Source organism: Pezoporus occidentalis, unplaced genomic scaffold (assembly GCF_034315485.1).
Source record: "Pezoporus occidentalis ecotype Australia unplaced genomic scaffold, CSIRO_AGI_Poc_V1 ctg54, whole genome shotgun sequence".
Classification (NCBI taxonomy): Eukaryota; Metazoa; Chordata; class Aves; order Psittaciformes; family Psittacidae; genus Pezoporus; species Pezoporus occidentalis.
Genome location: NW_026915877.1, coordinates 2859896 through 2879600, shown reverse-complemented (window position 1 = coordinate 2879600; position 19705 = coordinate 2859896). Strand labels below are relative to the sequence as shown.

The 19705-nt window shown below is 40.5% G+C and overlaps 1 protein-coding gene across 2 annotated transcripts in view; it reads right to left on the bottom strand.

Moving 5' to 3' along the window:
• The window catches only part of ACVR2A (activin A receptor type 2A), a 68459-nt gene extending 58311 nt beyond the window's left edge, over window positions 1-10148 (bottom strand). The window contains exon 1 of one of the 2 annotated variants that reach the window (XM_062637737.1): window positions 9269-10148. In XM_062637737.1, coding sequence (XP_062493721.1) covers window positions 9269-9323 — 55 coding nt within the window. In that variant the 5' untranslated portion in view covers window positions 9324-10148. The remainder of the gene's footprint in view (window positions 1-9268) is intronic. The other variant, XM_062637738.1, reaches the window with a different exon arrangement.
• Between the last annotated feature and the right edge of the window lie 9557 nt (window positions 10149-19705).

Below are 19705 nucleotides of genomic sequence, written 5' to 3'. Positions count from 1 at the left end.
GTAAGCCACCAAAAGTAAAGAAGCTACTAAAATTAAGTTAAATCACTTATGTGAGCTAGCAAATAAAGCTTGAGATACAGCCAGCACATAATTGGAACAGACCTGCTCACATACAGAACACATCTACAGCAGGATGCAAAGTACCACCAGCAGAGTCTCCCAAGGGCCCACCCTAAGCCCCCTCTTGTTTTCTACATCTTATCCATGGTTGGAGGAGGTGGTGTAACACACACAAGTGTGCGTGCAGACAAGGCCAGAGGCTGGGGTACTCGAGCAGTAGTGTCACTCAAAAGGACCTATACAGTCTAGAGGGGTGGGCCAAGAGGAATCTCACAAATCTCAACAAGGACAAACGTGATGCCCTGAAGCCTGGGAAGGTGCACCCTATGCATCAGTACAACCAGCAACTGTCAGACTTGGCCTGCTGAAAAGAACCTGGGGATTTAGTGGACAATACTCTGCTTTGAGCAAAAAGCTGGAGAAGATCGTCTGATGACAAAATGAATTTCTGCTGCTATGATTTAAAAAATTTCAAATAGAAAAACTACAATTTCTGTTGAGCCATTATTATGAAGTGACATTAGAAAAAGGGTAGAGTGCAAGATTACAGTAACCACCAACTGCACCATTCCTGCCTCAAAACTTTCAATATTAACCTAAAATAGAAACAATCTTTAAACACAAAGCAGGCTTTTTTTTTTTCTTCAAATCATGTAACTATACTGCAGATCACAACAGGTCCAAGAATACTGGAGAGGGACTCCTCATTAGGGACTGTAGTGATAGGACAAGGGGTAATGGGTTCAAACTTAAAACAGGGTAAGTTTAGAAGATAAGGAGGAAGTTCTTTACTGTGAGGGTGGCGAGGCACTATAACAGGTTGCCCAAGGAAGCTGTGGATGCTCCACCCCTGGCAGTGTTCAAGGCCAGGTTGAAAGGAGTCTTGGGTGAGATGGCTTAGTGTGAAGTGTCCCTGCCCATGGCAGGGATGTTGGAACTAGATGATCTTAAGGTCCATTGCAACCCATACCGTTCCATGATTCTATGACTGCTCACTGGGCCATAGGCTACATCTCACAGACAGAGAACATCCATTCCATATAGCACCTGACTATGGACTTCCTCCTCATTGCTCCGTGTGATGTTGTTCTGGCCCCAAAGAGGTGAGCTGGTCGGTTTGGTTGTTTGGGGGTTTTTGGTTTGGTGTGTTTTGAAAGTTGTTTCTGTTGTTTTGTTTGGGTGGGAGGGTGCCCCTCAACCCTCCCCTTTTTTCCTCTGCATTTTTTTCTGTAAGTGCGACTTTTTTTTGGTTTGAACATCCAAAGTACCATAAAAGCTATGCTGTAACCCAGTATAAACCATTATAATGTTTCCACACCATACTGATGGGTATATACTCCATGCTCTCAAACATGAGATGAGGACATACTGACATGCTGAAGCTGCAGGAATTCTGGTAGTCTTGACTGTGCTGACTCTTGGCACTGACCCCCTTGCCTGCACTATCCCTGAAACCGTGCTTGCATCTCATCTCACTAGACACCAGTTCGCAAAAAACAGTATCAGGACTGCACTAATAGCAAAGCAGTATGTGCATTCACTCTGCAGATTAATTTCACTAAGAAAAAGAGACAAGCCACAGATCAAACATTCTTTAGACCTACAGTCAATCCTATATATTATAAAAAAAAAGGCAACCAAAAAAACAACCAAAACCAACAACAAGACACATAGAAATCACCAAGTTACCTTCCCCCTTTCCATTTTTTACCCCAGAACAAAACCTGCATATTGATTAACCCATAAAAAGTTTGGTATCTTCCAGAAAATACAGAAACAATATCCTCCATTTCTAGAAAGGATGGATATACCATCCAACTTCAGAAGATGATCTGTCACAAGAAACTTCTCAACTTCAGTTATAAAAACTCACTCTTTTCTGGTGAAATGACAATACATTGAATGCATCCCATTTAAGAACGGAAGCTGCAAGGAGTTAAAGCTACTGAAAAGCAACAAAACTCTAAGCAATACAGATTCTTATTCCCAGTTTTCAAGATAATTATACAGACAATTTCTGAAAACAAAACCTTTGGATGAAATTAGATGTCTTATGTTCAGATATAAGCTTTAAATTGTGTAAAAGTTAATTAAGACAGTATAACACAACAGAACTAATTATAAAACAATACCTACAATTTGTAGATGCAAAATAGGCTGATTTTCTGAGTTTTAGCTTAGCTGATGACTATCGCAAAGTTCAGAAAACAAACGAATCTGAGAAATAGTCTTGGTTTTCATTTTAGCCAAGATCCAGCATTTATAAAACACTGATTCTTCTCTAGCATCTTGCCTTTCAGTCAGTTCAATTCCCCAACTACAGGCAATGTTTCCCTCGTGTAATTACAGAGTTATAAAGGAAAAAAAAGCATTTCGTCATTTCTTACATACCCATTGCATTTAAGACCATATAGGGGTTTGCTTTTAATTACATTCTGCTTTCAGCATTTTGAACTGAATTACCACCTAATTACAGCTTCATGTAAATCCTTAAAACCAGAAATTATACCTTAACAAAATGAAGAATCTCAAAAGGCAGTATCTCACTATTTAAATTACTTCAACACCACATAGCCATCTTGCCAATGAAAGGTACTCAACATCATACAAAGGCCAAGTCCATGGAGTTTAATAGTTACTAACAAGACTTTTCGGTGGATAACAAGAATAACACTGAAATTATTATCATTTTGGATTGATTCTGCATCCTGATTGAAACAGATTATCTTGCACCAATTGATACCAGTAGAATACATGAATACCTGTACTTATACAAGGCAAGTTTTCAGAGTTCAGCAATACTTACTTTACCTTCCAAAAAATCTCAGTGGAACGGAGATGGCAATATACACAAGTGTTCCTGTTCTTCCACTGCTACACTGTAAAGCCACCAAGATTTTAGGCTATACAGCTGTCATCCAGACCTTCACTGGCATCTATACAATTCTAAATATGTCACTTGCTCATTTTCTCCATAACAAAGCTCCTGCCTGAAAGCAACAGCAGCACAGTTCATTAAGAGGACCATCAAAGAGAAAGTTCCAGAGACAGAAAGGTGAAGACTGCCATCCTGCTCACCCATCCTTGACTGTAAGTTTGAAAAAGGGATTCATTTGGGAGAACTGTGGAACAGAAGGGAGGGGGGGAGATAAAAAGAGGTGTATTCTTTCACTGAACTATCTAAAAGGAATTCAGTTCTTTGTGACAGCAGCTAAATGAAGGTGGGTACAAGGAAGTATTTCACAACTCCAATACCCATCCTCCATAGATCCCAGCCTGACAATCCAGCTGCTTCTGACTGCAGGAACAGGTAGTCTTCCCACAAATGCTTCCCTCATTTCCAAGAGTTTTTCCAATACCTCTAACCACATAACCAAAGATTTATTCCTCCAGTTAGAACATGAATTGTCTATTTTTTTTTCCTAGCCAGACTGCTTGCTTCCAGTTACAGCTTTAATTAGGAAATTCAGAAGAAACCCATGAATGTTGACCTTACTCACAGAGGCTTACTTTACTGTGAAACTATTACAATAATTACAGCAGTAGATAAAACCTTCTCTGCTCTTTCCACCAGCAACTGAAGTATTTGATCTATCCAATGTATGTCTGGGTTCCTTAGCCACATAGATATGCAATGTAAACAATATGGCAGTAAATATTCATTTTCTGAGGGATTAATCCTAAATACACTCTGCTGCTTGGCACTGTAGTCAAAAACTGTTTCTAAGAAAACCTCCACCACACAGACATTGCAGAGGAGAGAAGATAAGAGATGCCACATAAAGTCACTGGCATCCAGTAGCACTTCAATTTCCATATGGAAATAACAGGAAATAAGATGTGCTGAATTTTAAGCACCAAGGCAACAAAAGCACATTAAGATTTCATCACACAAGAGCTTGGCTATAAAATTCGTAATTTTCTTGATCTTTTTTAATAGTTCTCATTTTCAGGAACATCAGATAGCTAACAGACCATGTATTCTTCCAACCAGCTAAGGCAGATATTTGCATTAATCTGCTTTCTGTTAATTAAGTGGTGGAAATGCATCTCTCCTTCACCAAGAAAGCTCTTCCACAACCAGATGCCTTGTCAACCTTTATTTTTTACAACCATATTATAATGATTATTCTCCAGATGATTTCCTAAGGATAAGCAGCCAGGAGTTGCAGTATCTTGGCTCAGAATCATGTGAATGATTTTGAACAGCTGAGGGAACTGGGGTTGTTTAGTCTGAAGAAGAGAAGGCTGGGGGGGACAGGACCTTATCACTTCCTTTAAGTACCTGAAAGGAAGTTGTAGTGAGGTGGAGGTTGGTCTCTTCTCCCAGGTAACAAGCAATAGGACAAGAGGAAACAGCCTTAAGATGTGCCAGGGGAGGTTTAGATTAAGTACTAGGAAAAATTTCTTCACAGAAAGAGTGATCATGTATTGGAACAGGCTTCCCAGGGAAGCAGTGGAATCACCATCCCTGGAAGTGTTCAAGAACTGTGTAGATGAAGCCGTTAGTAACATGGTTTAGTGATAGTCTTGGCAGTCCTGGGGTAATGGTTGGACTTGATGACCTTAAAGGTCTTTTCCAACCTAGCTGATTCTATGGTATCCCGAAACGACGACTTTTGCAGATTGTGTCCACCACATTTGTCTGTGAACAAAGACGACTACTTATCTCTCAAGAGATCCAGACACCATACCTCTACAGTTAAACGGGGCGGGGGGAGGAGTTTATCCTCATTTGCAAATCACCTGAAGCTATCACCTAAGGAATTTCATCCCCAAATTCAGGGGAGCAGGAGAGTTGAAGTGGGGGAGAAAAGAAGAAAGAAGGGGAAGAAATGGTAGTCAAATACTTTCCATTAAAACTAGCTGAAAACTTTTCATTCTTGATAGCAGTAATTACCTTCTTGCACCCCCATATAACAGAAAGCAGTTTTCCCCTCACAGAGAACACCTCCCCCTGCCAATTTACATAACATCCAGCATTTGAAGACAAATTTAAGCTTTTTCTCTAAGAAAAGAATTGTGACTGAAAATATGCAAATAAACCCATGACAGCAGCATCTCTCCAGAAGCATTTGTCAAGCAGAGTTATACTAGAAGTATGATTACCTGCTCTAGTACTACATTAGCACGAGTACAGCTGTTTTTCATTACCCAGATTTAGGGTTTTCAACTGCTGTTAATATTTAACAGATAACATAGTAGTAACAGAATTCTGATATGTAATCAAAGTTATAACATCAACCTTGAGCCATGATACTTTTGAACTATGTAACATTTACATCTATGTAAACTATCTATGCTTGAGAAAAGCATTAAGTAGGTTTACAAGTCCTGCTCTCAACAGCACCATCAAGAGTGCTGGGGCACTGCCTAATGGTAACACACATAAAAATTGTAGTCTTATAAAAAAGAAATCTTGAGCAGGGGTTTACTTTAACAGCAGTACCAAGTCTGAATAGCTTTACTGCTCTGCCTATGCAATAAAGTGATTAGAGTTCAACCACAATCACAGACAGCTACCAACAATTTCACAAACAATACTCCTAAACCTTTGGTAGGATTTTCAGGTGTTACCAAATTAATAATGAAATTACAGTAAAAAACACATTGCAGTAGTAGAATTAAATACTAACCCCTCACAATTCCTTTAGAACACCTAACTATTCAGCTTCTGAAACCATGGCAGTATCTTGGGCTTTACAGTTGAATCTAGATTTTTTTTTTTGGGGGGGTGGGGGAGGGAGGATTTTCAGTGAAAAAAAAAAAAAAAAAAATCACATACTTCCTACTAATAATTGGAGATAGAAGGTTAAAAAAAAAATTAAATCAAAGAATAAAATGTTCTCCATGTAGTGAAAACTTCAACTACAAAGGTCTTTCTGATGTGCCATTTCCTTTAGCAAAACTACTTAAGACCTTCTGACTGGCTTGAGAATGATCCATCATTAGGAAAGAAAGAGGATTAACACTTTTCTGACATGCAATCTTTTGCATAGATGATTTTTAGCATGAATTCAGCTTAAGTGAGTTTTAACAGATATAGGTCTCTCCCCTGTAAGAGACTTTGAGCTGCAGAACTACTCTGACGATGGACCACAAGGTACCAAAGGCAAAGCAGGTAGCTCAGAAGAAATGATGGTTTGGAAAACATGGAGATTTAAGAGTAACAAAAGGAACCATGAGATGTTAAAAACTATACAGAACCCACAACGTAAGATTTTGGCTGAAAACAATCCACTCTTTCAAACATCTCCCCAGTCAGCTGCATGAGGTATATATTCTGAAACATCACAGAAAAGTATGAAAGTATACATTCCCTGTTCCCAAAATTTCTAAGGTGTAACTCAGCAATCACAAAAGCAGAGGACAGAGAAGCACACTTCCTTGAGGAGAACGTAGATAATAGCTAAAGAGAAGTGTTCTTTGATGAACAAGCTATTTTATTTATGATTTTTATTTTTTAAGCACCTACAATCTTACCTACAGAAGAGGCACAGGAAGCATATTCAATTGCTCCTAAGCATTCTATTACTGCTTCTGGATCTTCTGTTCTTTATTAAACAAAGAATACACATGGGTTTACATAAAAAAGTATATTAGAGGGCACAGGGAGAACATTGGCCTGGGTACAAGGTTTTAATGTTTAGTTAATACACATTCATCTCATTCTCTTGAATCAGTGCGAATGGGTGCAAACCTACACCCACTCTTATCCAAGCATCTACAAATATTTTAAAGCCTAATAAACATAACACAGATGCTCTTTTTCAAATCTCTTAGTTAGAAAAGGGAAATAGCTTTCAATCTCTTAGCAAAAATTACCAGATTCACTGGAAATTCCTATCCATCTGAAGTACATTTACAGAATTTCATACAGCATTTACAGACAGTAAAATAAAATGTCTTCAACCTAAAGACCACTTCCACAACCACCACGTATGAAAAAAAACACAACATTTTCACCTCTTTAAGGAACACCAGTACTAATTGATTATGTAAACAACCGCAGAAAATAGTTCCCTATATAAATAAATTAATAAAGACAGAAAACCAAAACCCCCACTCCCCAACACACACACACACACACACACACAGAGTAGTTGGAGACTGCATACTGGAGAAGGACGAACCAGATACTTTTATGCCTGAATTCTAGGATTTATTGAACCATTGGCAATACTTTTTAAGTATACAGCCTGGGCAGACATTTTTCAGGCTGAAGAGTGGAAAAGAAACTTCTCTTCCAACAACGATATTAGAATCAATTGATCAGGTATGATGTTAAACCAAAACAAGTCACAGTTAAAAAAAGAAACACTGCTGTACTGCAAGCTAAAAGCTTACATAATCTTGCCATTATGAACATAAAACAAAAACTTACTGTTAAATTTATTTATTTTTAGACCTATACCAGGACTACAGATACTCTAAAAGTTTAGGCGAGTAGAAAATAGTTTAGTCATTGTTAAATACCAGAACAATTCATGTGTACTATTGGAATAACCACCAAAACAATGTCATTAACACGAAAAGCAGTCCGAATTGCAGACAGTTTCCTGCTCGTTTAACAAAGATTAATTCCATCTTCCAAGCAAGAGAACATTCGTTTTACCTCACCGAGAACAACCCGAGCAAGAAATAAAAAGACGGCCCTTGCTGCTTAACCGTTCTGTTTTATAAGTAGGCTAGGTAATGTCAACAAGATCACTACTCTGTGCTCTAGGCAAAAGGATCTTAATAGGAGGACGTGGAAGAGAGAGACAGACATGAAGAGCAGATGGCACCAAGTCTTTCAGAAACTGTCACTGGGGGGGGGGGGGAATTTCCCTACAAAGCATATTCCTGAATAAGAGGAATGTTGCTGGAGTAACTCAAAAATAACGCATGAGGAAAAGATGAAAGATGCATTTTCTACTGCAAGATAAAACTGTTAGAAGAAAACATATTATGTTTCAAGAGGAATAAACGGTATACCCTGATTAAAAAAAAAAAAAAAATTAAAAACCCCAACCACCAACCTTCTGCCTGTCCTTACCCTGCTCTGTTGTTTCTCTGGTTAAAACAGAAAAGATTTTTTTCTGGTTTATTTCTGGCAGCGCTCGCCATTTCACAGCACATTTAGCATACGCGGAATTGATCAATACAGCTACAGACATAAGACTAGACTATCCATTTACTAACCACAAGAAAACGTCCTGTTCAGCAAAATCCCGTACTTTATTAACACTGAAATCTTAAAAGGCATTGTTATACGGATCTCAAGATTCCCTCACACCAGCTACACTGAAAAGCTGAGCGCTTGTCTGCTAAACAAGTGTACATTTGCACACTCTGCAAGAACATCAAAAAGTGTAGCTCAAGCTACACAGAGGACTGTACACACATTCCAAATAGAAAGTGCCTGGCTTGCCATGTAGCTACTACTACAGCCGTTAGACAGCTCACAATACGGGTGTTTGGGGGGTTTGGTTTTTTTTTGTGAAACTGATGGGAGCTTCAAACAGAAACATACCAACAGTTCTCCCCAACCACTGGTTGCTGCCATAACAATTTTCCTCTTAAAGATGCATGAGGAAGTCCTCACACACCCTAGTTCCTCAGGACGCTGCTGTTTGAGAAGTAGTAATGGGTTTTTCGCACTACAAGGCAGTGACCTCCTGAGTAGCAAAATACAAAGCGTTACAAATGATTGCTCAGAACCTGAAAGTCTTCCTTTTCAGCCCAATTTTTCGCATACATCTACGCATGCTCACAGCCCTCAACATCATTAAAAGACGAGCTAACACTGAGTATTCTAAACTAATGAAGCATTAATTAAGGTTGCCATTTACCAATGAATGGTCCGGAATAAGAGATCTAATTGAAGTTAAGAGTACTTCAGTTGGGTTATTCTTATTTAAAGAAACACCACGAAACGCTAATAATTGCATTGCCGGATTACTGTATGTGACACCAGGTGGTTATGTCTCCACATTTGTTCAACACGATCTGAAATCCAAACGCTGCACGCGTTTGAAGTGCTCACATTATAAATTCTTAAGAGTAACAATGAAAATAGCTTCTGCCTTTACAGTCACAGACAAAAAAAAAAAAAACAACAACAAACTTCTTCTCGTTTGTGCTAATCGATGAAGTTACCTCAAGCTTTCAAGTGCTGACCCAAAACCTTACATATAAAGAGGTAAGACCAGGAACATTCACTTACCTGAAGAACAAGAGATAAGAAAAACAGCGAACGCCAACTTAGTAGCAGCTCCCATTTTCCAATGCTGTTAAAACATGTAAGTGACACTAAGTATCCAGCTTCCTGGGTCCTGCAAGGTGGGGAGATCACCCTTCTTGCTGAACCGTTATAAAGCAATCTGTAGCAACATAATATTGCTATAACAGCAGATAATGTTCATAAAACGGTAAAATCAGATTTGTTTAGACACTGATGATTTCCCTCCGTTTCTTTCTGGCTAGAATCCGGCTTGAGGGATGGATATATTTGGAACTGTGTTTCAAAACACACGTGTCATTTGGCTTCTGTACGAACAGTGGCAAAAAATTAATTCATAAAAGTATTTTACGAAACCACTTAAAAAAAAAAAAAAAAGAAAAATTATCAACAGTTAAGCTCCGTGAAGCATCCCTCGTGGGTGCCAAGTGTCGGGAAGTCGTATCGAAGTCAGTAAACACGACGTTTTCGTCCTGGCTCCCCTTATACAACGTGTAGTGTTTGGGAGAAGAGTAGCTTCATCTCAGTTTCAAACCTCAAAAGCCTCCGGGTGAAGGGAAGAGTTTTTGTCAGTTTCTTGATGAAAACTACCTTTAAAACCAGAGAGCCACCAGCTACACCTGGGCAACACTTCGGTTTTCCTTAATAATGCTGAGGGATTTAGCGTAAACAAAAAGAGAAGAAAAGGAAAACCAGCAGTCTCATAACGAACCAACCTTCGGGCTTCCCGAGAAGAGGCAGATCTCCAGTCCTTCGCTAGTCAGTCAGAGCCGTACATCTCTCTTCTCTCCCCCGTCACCGCGGTCCTATCTCCTGGGCCGTGCAACAGCAGCACTCCCGAATCCCAGCAAGATTTCAGATTCTTCTAAGAGATTTCCATCCCCTCCCCCCCACCCCCAACCCCCCCACCCCCCCCCACGAGGCTATATTTGGTATTTAAACACAGAAGAGCGACTGGAGAAGAAAAAAAAAACAATTAAAATGCAGTATCCAGCCGCTGGGGAGAAGGATGGTATATTCTTTGTGGCAAATCCTTCCTTCCTTCCTTGCCGTGTTTCCAGGAGAATTCAGCTTCTTTGGAAGCGAGAAGGCGGCGGGCACCAGAAGGAAGGATGCAGCGGGCAGCTCTGTGCTGGCCTGGCGGGCGGCGGGTTTCCTCCTCCCGGGAAGCAGGGCTGGGACTCGCCTCCTCTCTGAACTCCTCACGGACACATCGGTTCCTCGCCGCACGCACGCCCGCCCGCACGGAGACCAGCGACAGTCCCGGCCGTCCTTGCAACTCAATCCAGTCCTTGCTTTTTCCTTTTTTTCCTTTTAGGAGAAAGGAATAAGAAATAGCAGGGGTGGGAAGGAAACGCCTGCGGGGCGCCTGCTGCCTCCTCCTCGTGCCTCCCACACGGCGAGCCCGGGCCAGAGGGCAGCGGGTGAAGGAGTCCCCTCGTCACTCTCGCCCCTAACTCTGACCCCGGCTCACTCCCAATTCCGAGGAAGCCACAGCCGAACGCAACTCTCTCGTCTCCCGGACGGCGGAGGCAGCGCGGCTGAGACCAACTTTGTCCCTCCAGGAGTGCAGTTTAGGGGTTGGCGAGGAGAAAAGGCCGAGCGCGGGGATTTTCTCTGGGTGACGGCGGCGGCAAGAGCCGTTTCTAGAGTCTCCCGAGTCCAGCTGGCAGCTCGGCACAGCCTTCCGTACCCTGCTGCTGTTGCTGCTCCCCTGTGGTAATTTCATATCTACCCATTCACTTGTGTGGCGTGGAGAACGGACCCAAGATGGCGGCACCCGGACGATTGTTTTTGTTTCCTCTCCTCCTCCCCCTCCCCCACCCTCCCTTCCTTTCCCACAATCACGGCACCCCGTCGCGCGACGCCGGGCGGCCGCGCGCCGCCCCGGATTGACAGCCTGCCTACCCACTCACGGCCCGGCGGCCGCCGCCTAGACCCGCCCACTTCCACCCCCGGCGGGGCGGGGCGGGCGGCGCGCGCTCCCTGCGCCCCTACCTGCCCGCGAGCGCGCCGCCGCGCAACGCACGCAACAAGCGCGCCCGTTCGTGCGCGCCTGCTCCCGCCTACCCTCCCGCCCCTGGGCGCGGCCCCTCTCGCGTCCTCGCTGGACACCGTCCGCTTGTGTCCTGCCCGCCGTGCGGAGCGAAGGGCGCTGCGGGCCTGTTTCTGTCGCCTCTCGCCTCGGTGACGCCCCGAGGCCACCGTCGTGCAGTGCCGTGAGGGCAGGTGTGAGGGACGGACACAGCCGCACAGTGCGCCGGCACCTGCTCGCTGCGCCTGGCCCTGTCGGCGCCGGAGGAGGAGAGCTGGCGCCTCCCGGTCCCACCCTCCCTGTATTATTAATCCACCTTTGCGGGGCTTGCTTTTGGTGTTCGGGAGCTTTTTTCCCTGAGCGCGGCCGGTCTCAGGTGTCAGAGCACTGTGCAGGAAAAATCAAACCACTGTGAGAGCCGGTGTAAAGCTGTGAGTTGTTACCAGTGGTGCGACAGCTGCTTTCCCGGCCCTCCGTCTCCCACCCTCAGCCTGGAGCGGCTCTGGGGAGTCCTGGTGGGAGATGGGCATGTGGTGATCGTACCCGTGGCAGACGTATTCCTCAGGGTAATGGCCACAACGTCCAGGGTGTGTTTTACAGCCTTGCCTTCAGATGCTGTCATGCCAAGGTTCAACGTTAATAGGTGGTTGTACCAAAGCGCCTCACGTGCAATTAACTATGCTCGCGCTGGTCTCTAAGAAGCACTGGGTGCTCAGCTCGCATGGTGGCCACGCCTCCGGCCTCTGGCACCTTGCCTCAGCCACCGGCCAGATCACAACAAACTTGTGTTTCCTATCATTGTCCTTTGGCTGCTGCGGACCAGTGGCTTGCAGTATTTATTTGCAGCGAGATAGCTTTTAGAAGTTACCTAGGCGGGCACAACACCGCATTGTTTTACGTGCTGTGCAATAGCAGAGCAAACGGTTTGTACTCCAGAAAGGCAGCTATAAAGCAGCACATGTGCTGAGTTTGAAATAGAGGACTGAAGAGAGCAGGATGAATCATTTCCCAGTGTTTTCACCTTTTGGGTAAGATGTGTGTACTTGTGGTACCTCTAGCTAAAACTCTTCTGCACTAAATTATCTCCATTAAGGACAGAGATTCTGCTCCTTTCTGAGTTTGGTGGCACTCCCTACGCTTCTGTGTGTTTTTTTTTTAAATGGATGCCATAAAATATTTAATTTGTTTCTGATCAAAAAGGAAGACATGCCTCTTAGAGCACGAGATCCATGCAGGAAAGCATAAGGCCATTAATGCTGGCCTTTAATTTCTGTATTTTATAAAGGCTTGTGTTGTACAAGCAAGAAGTACCAAGTTCTTTGAAACCTCGTTATGTTGTCCACTAGCACCAGATAGGTCTCAAGTGTTTCCAGGTACCTTCCTTTTCAGTCTACTTAATAGCAATGTCTTAGGGGTTTTTTTTGTGATGTGAATACTAGGTGGTACTAGATTGGAAGGAATAGTATGTATAAGATATTTCACATATGTGAATAAACAGCAGTCTGAGCTGTGCTAATTCATCAATTAATAGAGGCATTCAATTTCTAGACCTGAAGAACTAGCACTAGCACTTGGATTCAGACATGAAGAAATGTAGGTATTTAAGTATATTTATATTGAGGTGGCTGCTCGAGTTCTTAATCAGGATTCGAGCATCCTTGGTGTTTCTCTGCTGTGTTCAAACACCAACACTTAATTCATCCAATGAGGATATTTTTGATTATTTCAACCATCCAGAAAAGCAAAATAAGATGGAAGGGATTGTACGCACCTAGAAGCATCAAGATGTGGCAACACTTTTTATGCCATCTTTTATCCAAGTATTTCAGAATGATTTATAAGCATTAATTAATGTAAGTATTACAACACTCCTACTTAATCTGCAGGTTTTAATATTCTTCAATAGCAGAATATTTAAACATGACCTGTTCTGCAGGTTGTATTTCACTTGGCTCAGCTTCTTCAAAATGCTCGTCATGTTGCCACATGAGTAGGAAATTGTAGCTAAAAATATTGCTATTGTACATGTGTGTGATTATATATATATATACTTCCCATTGTAGGTATCTGGCTTTTTTTCTTTAACTGACGGAATATAAGTTATGGTCCATACTCATGTTTTACCAATTATTTTTAATGAAAAATAGATTAAATATGTCACCTATGTAACATAATTTGCCTGAATGTCATAGTAAGGTGTCTCTTATTCAAATAGCTTATTATTCTTAAGCATGGGTGGTTTTTGGCTTGCAGGATTCTTTTAACAGAGTAAAGACTTATGGCCATCCGGGAAATACTAGAAAGCCAGTAATAGTCTAAGGTTAGTCTTATCAATCACATGTTTATCAAGGCCACAAGAATCACAAATGAACCTATCCTTCTCTTTTTTTCCTTCCCAATTCTGAGGCTGAGTGGGAGCATAGCAAGTGGTATATGAATTAAGATGACTACTGGTAACTAGGATCAGGGAGCCTGCTCAGACTTCCGTGCTGCTCCAAAAGCATCAGCCTCCTTTCAACCCCACTGGTGCTGCATATAAGCCGTGCATCCTTCGTAGACCTACATAATGTAGCATGTGAAAAGAAATAAGGAGAGGTACAAATACACTCAATTTTTATACGCAAATAATAGGAAACAGTTCTGGTGCATGGATGTATCACCTTAATATTGTTTCAGTTATGTCATTATAGGCGCAATATCAATAGAGCTATCTATATCTGCATTAGGGATTTGCTCCCATTTAATTACATTAAAGTAAAATTAGGTAATTCAGTGCTAATGTTGTACAGGCCTCAGCAGAAATTGCCTACCATCTTTTTGTGAGGTACTTGATGCAAAATGCTTAAGGCTTTGGTCTTTCTCCAGGCTTTTGCTTTTATTGCTAGTAAAAGGATAAGTTTTATCCCAAGTAGGCATATTAAATGTCAACAGGGTTGTTGTCTCCTCTTTCTTTTAGCTATCTTTTTGCATGCCTTTCTCATGTGGCTTTTGGGGGTGTTTCCATTTTCTACCTTTTGGCTTCTCATTTCTATTTTCCTTTCGCCTTAAACTCCAGATCTTTTTTCCCTCTTCTCAGATCAATCTGTCTATGCATTTTTAATGAATCATTTACTGTGACATATGAGCACTGCAGCTACAGTGTCAGGGACTTAAGCATCTGCGGAGAGCTTCTGTGCTGGGGTAGCAGCAGCGAGATGAAATGGATGTGATCTTAGTTTCATCCTTTTTTGTTCACGTGGGATGGTACTTTGCCTAGAGGCAGCACAAATATAACTTTCCTTCTAGGGAAGAATGAGAAGAATCAAAACCCAGAGATGTCTCATTTTTCTCTTCAGAGCACTTCTATGAATAGAGGATTTAAACTGTGTCTCTGCTATTCCACGCTTAACCACTGAGTCAATACTCTTCTTGTAGAAACACCATTGTAGGTAAGAGGCTATTGTGCAGCACTCATTCATATTATCTATACGAGCATTTTTAAAATGTAGAATGGGAAACATGGGGTTTGTAATATCAGGAGTAACATTAACAGATATAATCCTTGTCATTATCTCATTTATCTTCCCTTATGGTCCAAGTAATTCTCGCTTTGAAGTTGTGAAGGAAAGAGGACAACCTTTAGACGCTATCTTTACATAACCAAAACAAAAATGACCAAAGAGGCAAGAAATGGATCTCTTTCAGGGATCTCTTCCTTACCAGTCAGCTGGTAGAAAGTGCAAATACTGGAGGGCAACCTAATTAAAAAAAAAAAAATAAAGTAAATAAGTGAGTTAAAGTTATTTTTAATTTAACAAGAGTATGCATAATTTATGTGAAACTCATGATGTTTTAAAAGATTTTTAATATAAATTTTCTGTTTTATTGCTGTGGACAGATAATAAAATCACTTGCCTCTCTTATGCTTTTGGATTGGGTCAGTATATACGTCAGTCAAAGTTTTCTCCTTTTAAGTTTGTAATTAAACATAAATTTTGCTTGCAGCTGTTGGGTCCAGCTGATATCCACAAAGGCAAAGTAAAGTACATGCTGAAATCATAGCCTGATTTTGGATTTGGGTATTTTGGTGTTTGACTAAAGTGCGCTCATTTTATTAATATATATTATGTATGTTTATTATGTGAGCAGTACTAATAACTACAAATGAATAGGATTTGGCATGTATCATATTATGCAAAGCTATTTCTATAGCGAGTGTGTGTGTGTGACAAATTCCTTTTTAATATAATCACATGGACCTTGTAGACCCACACTAAGTTGAATGTTTCCCTGCTTCAAGTTTAAAAACAAACACATAGATATAAAATTTTACAGAAGCTAACACTCAAATATAATCTCCATCAAGTAATTTCCTTTAAAGGCTACATTTATACCAATGATTATTTTTCTTTTTCTGACCTGCTATCCATTTTTCCTTAAAATACTTGTGCAGAGAAGCGAAAATATCTACCCTATTTTCTTGGAGGACAAAGTGATGTTTCTTTCTAGGATTTGCACTGTCTTGTCAGAAATGATCATCCAGCTAGAGCTTCCAGTTGCTTTCAGACACTACATTGTCTCTTAGAGGCAGTTTGTTGTGTCACAGGTTTTTATTACTATGGCATTTATCATGTATGATTTCATACATATTTCACAGTAAAATTAATTTTTCTAGATATTGAGCTATAGTCCTCATTTATACTGTACAATACTTTTTGTGAAGTGCCATGACAAGTCCAAGATGAATTCTGTATTATCAAAACAAGGTTCTTCAGGTCCATGTAGAGATTTTCCTTCTCAGAATATAGTGTGATAATTTGTATACCCCTTTATAAATGTACTCTGTGTTCACAGAAAGCAAATGCTAAAACATTGTCATGTTTTCACCATTATTTTTGATGAAATCTTAAAATGTGGCATTTTCTTTTGCTATAGTGTCCTATCAACAATACTAGAATTTAAAGAATATATCTTTCCCACTTACTTAGAAAGTCTTTATACATGCATTTATTTGTTGATAAAGAATTACATACTTTAGACTGTCAATTTGTACTTAAATAGTCGTAAGAAATGGGCAAAGTGGTCAAGTGAGGAGAGATTTTCAGATATTTAAAGTGTTCTCTCTTTAGAATTATTTTGTTAACATGACTTTTGATTCTTTTGAAACAAGGAAAATACATAGATGAAATTACTTACAATGCCATCCCAAGTATACTAGAAGCTTTCTATAGTGACTGAAGAGGGGGACCAAGAGAATTGGCTCATTTTCCAAGCTGTGATGTGTGGTTTAGCTTCAGAACTTAATTACAAATTGTGTGTTTATATATATAAAATATATATAATTATTTTTTGTTCTCTGTTTAGAGAAGCACAAGAAAGTCAAACACACTGTCACAGGTAATGCATATATGTTTTTCATAAGCCAAAAACATTTTATCAAAACTACCTGAAGTGTTCTGTTTCTTACTAGCAGAAACTTTTTATGGGAGCTGATGAAAAGCACAGTACTAGTGTCAGGTAGCCAACCTAGGTTCTAGAGAAAATTAGATCTGTATTGCTCATTGAATCAAAATGAGACACATTGAAACGTGCCCTGGGGGGTAGGTGGAAAACTTTAAGAGAGTGGGCTAGTTACAGAGCTGTGATGTGCAGTTTGGGTTCAGGGTTTGGCAGAAAATTGCATACATGCATAGGAATTTTTAAAAGAACTGACAACAGATCTTGTCGTCTGACTTTTCAGTCCTGAATCTTAAAATGTTGAGTTCTTCTGTAGCAGTAAAATTCATAGGATGTTAATAGTCGACCAACTGAAATTAAAAAGAAGAAACAAAAGCTGAGGGAAAAGAAACTCTCAGACACTTGACCAGCTATTTGGAAGTCAGAAGGTGGGTGCCAGTGTGTCTGCTGTTTCAGTATCAAGGTGGATTAAGAGAATTAGGGAAGCTTAAACGCTCTCAGGAGAGAGATTCCCATGGTTTTGAAGGCTTATTCTACTGGAACAGTTGCTTGGCTGCAATTTGGGTTGAAAGACCAAGGTTTTTTTTCTCATGGAATTGTGCATAGCACTACCTAGTTTTACAATTTTTTTAAGCATACTCAGAGTTTGAATATTCAGATTACGCTGTGTGCTTTGCATTTGAGAAAGCTCAGACAGCACTTCTTGCCAAGTTTCATGGACATTGCCAAGGAAGTCTTCAGGTACTGGCTAAGGCAAGTGAAAGGAAAGAGGCAGGGTTTGGTTTGGGTTTTTTTTGCTTGTTTGGTTCATGTGTTTCTTTTCACAATGTTACAGCTAATAGTACCAATCTACTTTGGTTTACAAGCTTTACTGTCATTAAAATATCAGGCAATTCACTGAGTCGTGTAGCTCTTGGAGGGAAGGACTATGATGTGGTTGGATGTTTTCAGCTGTATTAGCTAGCATGGAAGAATTTTATCGAACCATGTTGTCTCTTGCAGTAGTGATAAGAGAAGCCAAATTAGAATGTAAGAACAGACTCTCTCCCTCTCATTTTCCAACTAAATAATATGGAAGCATTCAACTAATCACAGTTTCCGAAGCCGGTTTTATGTAGTTAATATAACTGAGCTGCAGTAACTTTGTGCAACTGCTGAGCATTTTTCAGCTCAGTGTGCAGTATGTAGTATGCTGTCAATTGATCAATTGCTGTGCTTTTTCATAATTACATAATGGAAATTATCCAGATATATGTAGGAGCTGGATAAATAACTGCTTTATTTGTAGAGCTTAGGATCATCAGCATTACACTACATTATCGTGCTGCTTAATATCAGTTATGTGTTTCAGTCTCAGGTGCAAGATTTGCTTTCTAGCATACTGACCATAGTGAACTTGTCAAATATTTAGCAAACAAGCTCCAACCATTTGAAAGAACCTTTTTTCAACTATTATTTTAAAATGATAGCGTGCTGTTATCTTTTTTAGCTGATTCCCACCTGAGAAAAACTTAGTGGAATATGCACACTATATAATATATGTCTGTGTACGTATGTTAGCAAGTGATTACTCATCTACATTATTGTTTTGCTTAAACTCTGCTTAAGATTTGTATCAGATAAAGATGTGCTTTTTGTTTGGTGAAGGTTTTTTTACTTATTTAAGTAGCATCTAATTACAACCATTTAATCAAAAGATTCTTAAAAACAGGTAGGTAAAAGAAAAATATGTAAAGCAGGTGACAAATGAGTCAGCATGAAATGTTTTTTTTTTATGCCAGTTCTAATAGATAGCTCGTAATACCTGGAATAGCTGATACTTTTGGTAGAATTTCTATGTCCATATAGCAATGAAGATGAACTGTTCAGACTAGAATATACAGATGCAGCAAGCTTGTGGCTCCAAAAAAAGACAGCACTTACTGATATATATGCACATGTCCAGTCCGGTGTTTGTAAATCATACAAGAGCATCCAGTTTGTCTGTGGCTAGTGTTACAGTGAAGCAGTAATGGTAAAAGCGGAATGTCATTTCCATCTTGATTCTTTTGATGTGTGTGCTGTTACTTCAGTTTGATTCTCTGTAACCTGTGGAGCTTACTGGAAATTTTTAGCAGAGGCTGAAAGGCTTAAAAGTGGCTTTGTTACTGGGAAGGAAACTTGCAGACTCCAGGCAGGTTCAAAGAAGATCGAATGATGGCAGGACAGGTAAGGGTTAGGGAGGCGGGAAGAATGCACTGTTTCATCAGCTTTCTCACAGAAGCTGCGTTGTGAGAGGTCTGGTAAGTACATTTATCTTGTTCTCATCAATCACACTGTGATGCAAGTGACTTGGGAATCAGATTTTTGTCCTTGCTGTTGGAACATACAGTTACCTCAAAACTCACATATTTTTTCAAGTTGTTACAGCAATTTTTTAAGGTCTCCTCTGTTAGGTCTCTATGCGGAGCACATGGCAAGGCCATTTATGTGCTTTAACTATTCTTGTGTTCTGGAATGGCATTTGTGGATTATTAGCAGTGTTAGACTATAGCAGATCTATAGTTACACTCATGCTGCACTTCCACAAACACTTTAAGCCAGTATAAGCCAAGAGATGCTGCCCTGCCCTGCACAAATGTTCATGCAGCTGCAGACTTCATTGCTGGGGAACTGATTTGGGTTAAAACTAGCCCAGTGAACAAACCAACCAAACCAAACAAAAAAATTAGCTGTAAACTAGTTTCTGAACTCATTCATTCCTATTCTCTTATGTTGGCTTGAAGGTCTTCACTTTCCTGGTGTTAAGACCACAAGTCTTTTAGTGTGAGGTGTCCCTGCCCATGGCAGGGGGGTTGGAACTAGGTGATCTTAAGGTCCCTTCCAACCCTAACTATTCTGTGATTCTAAGTGTGTGAAGAAATTCAGAAGCCACTTTTTGGATACAAAGGCTGGTTTAAAGGGCTCATGGA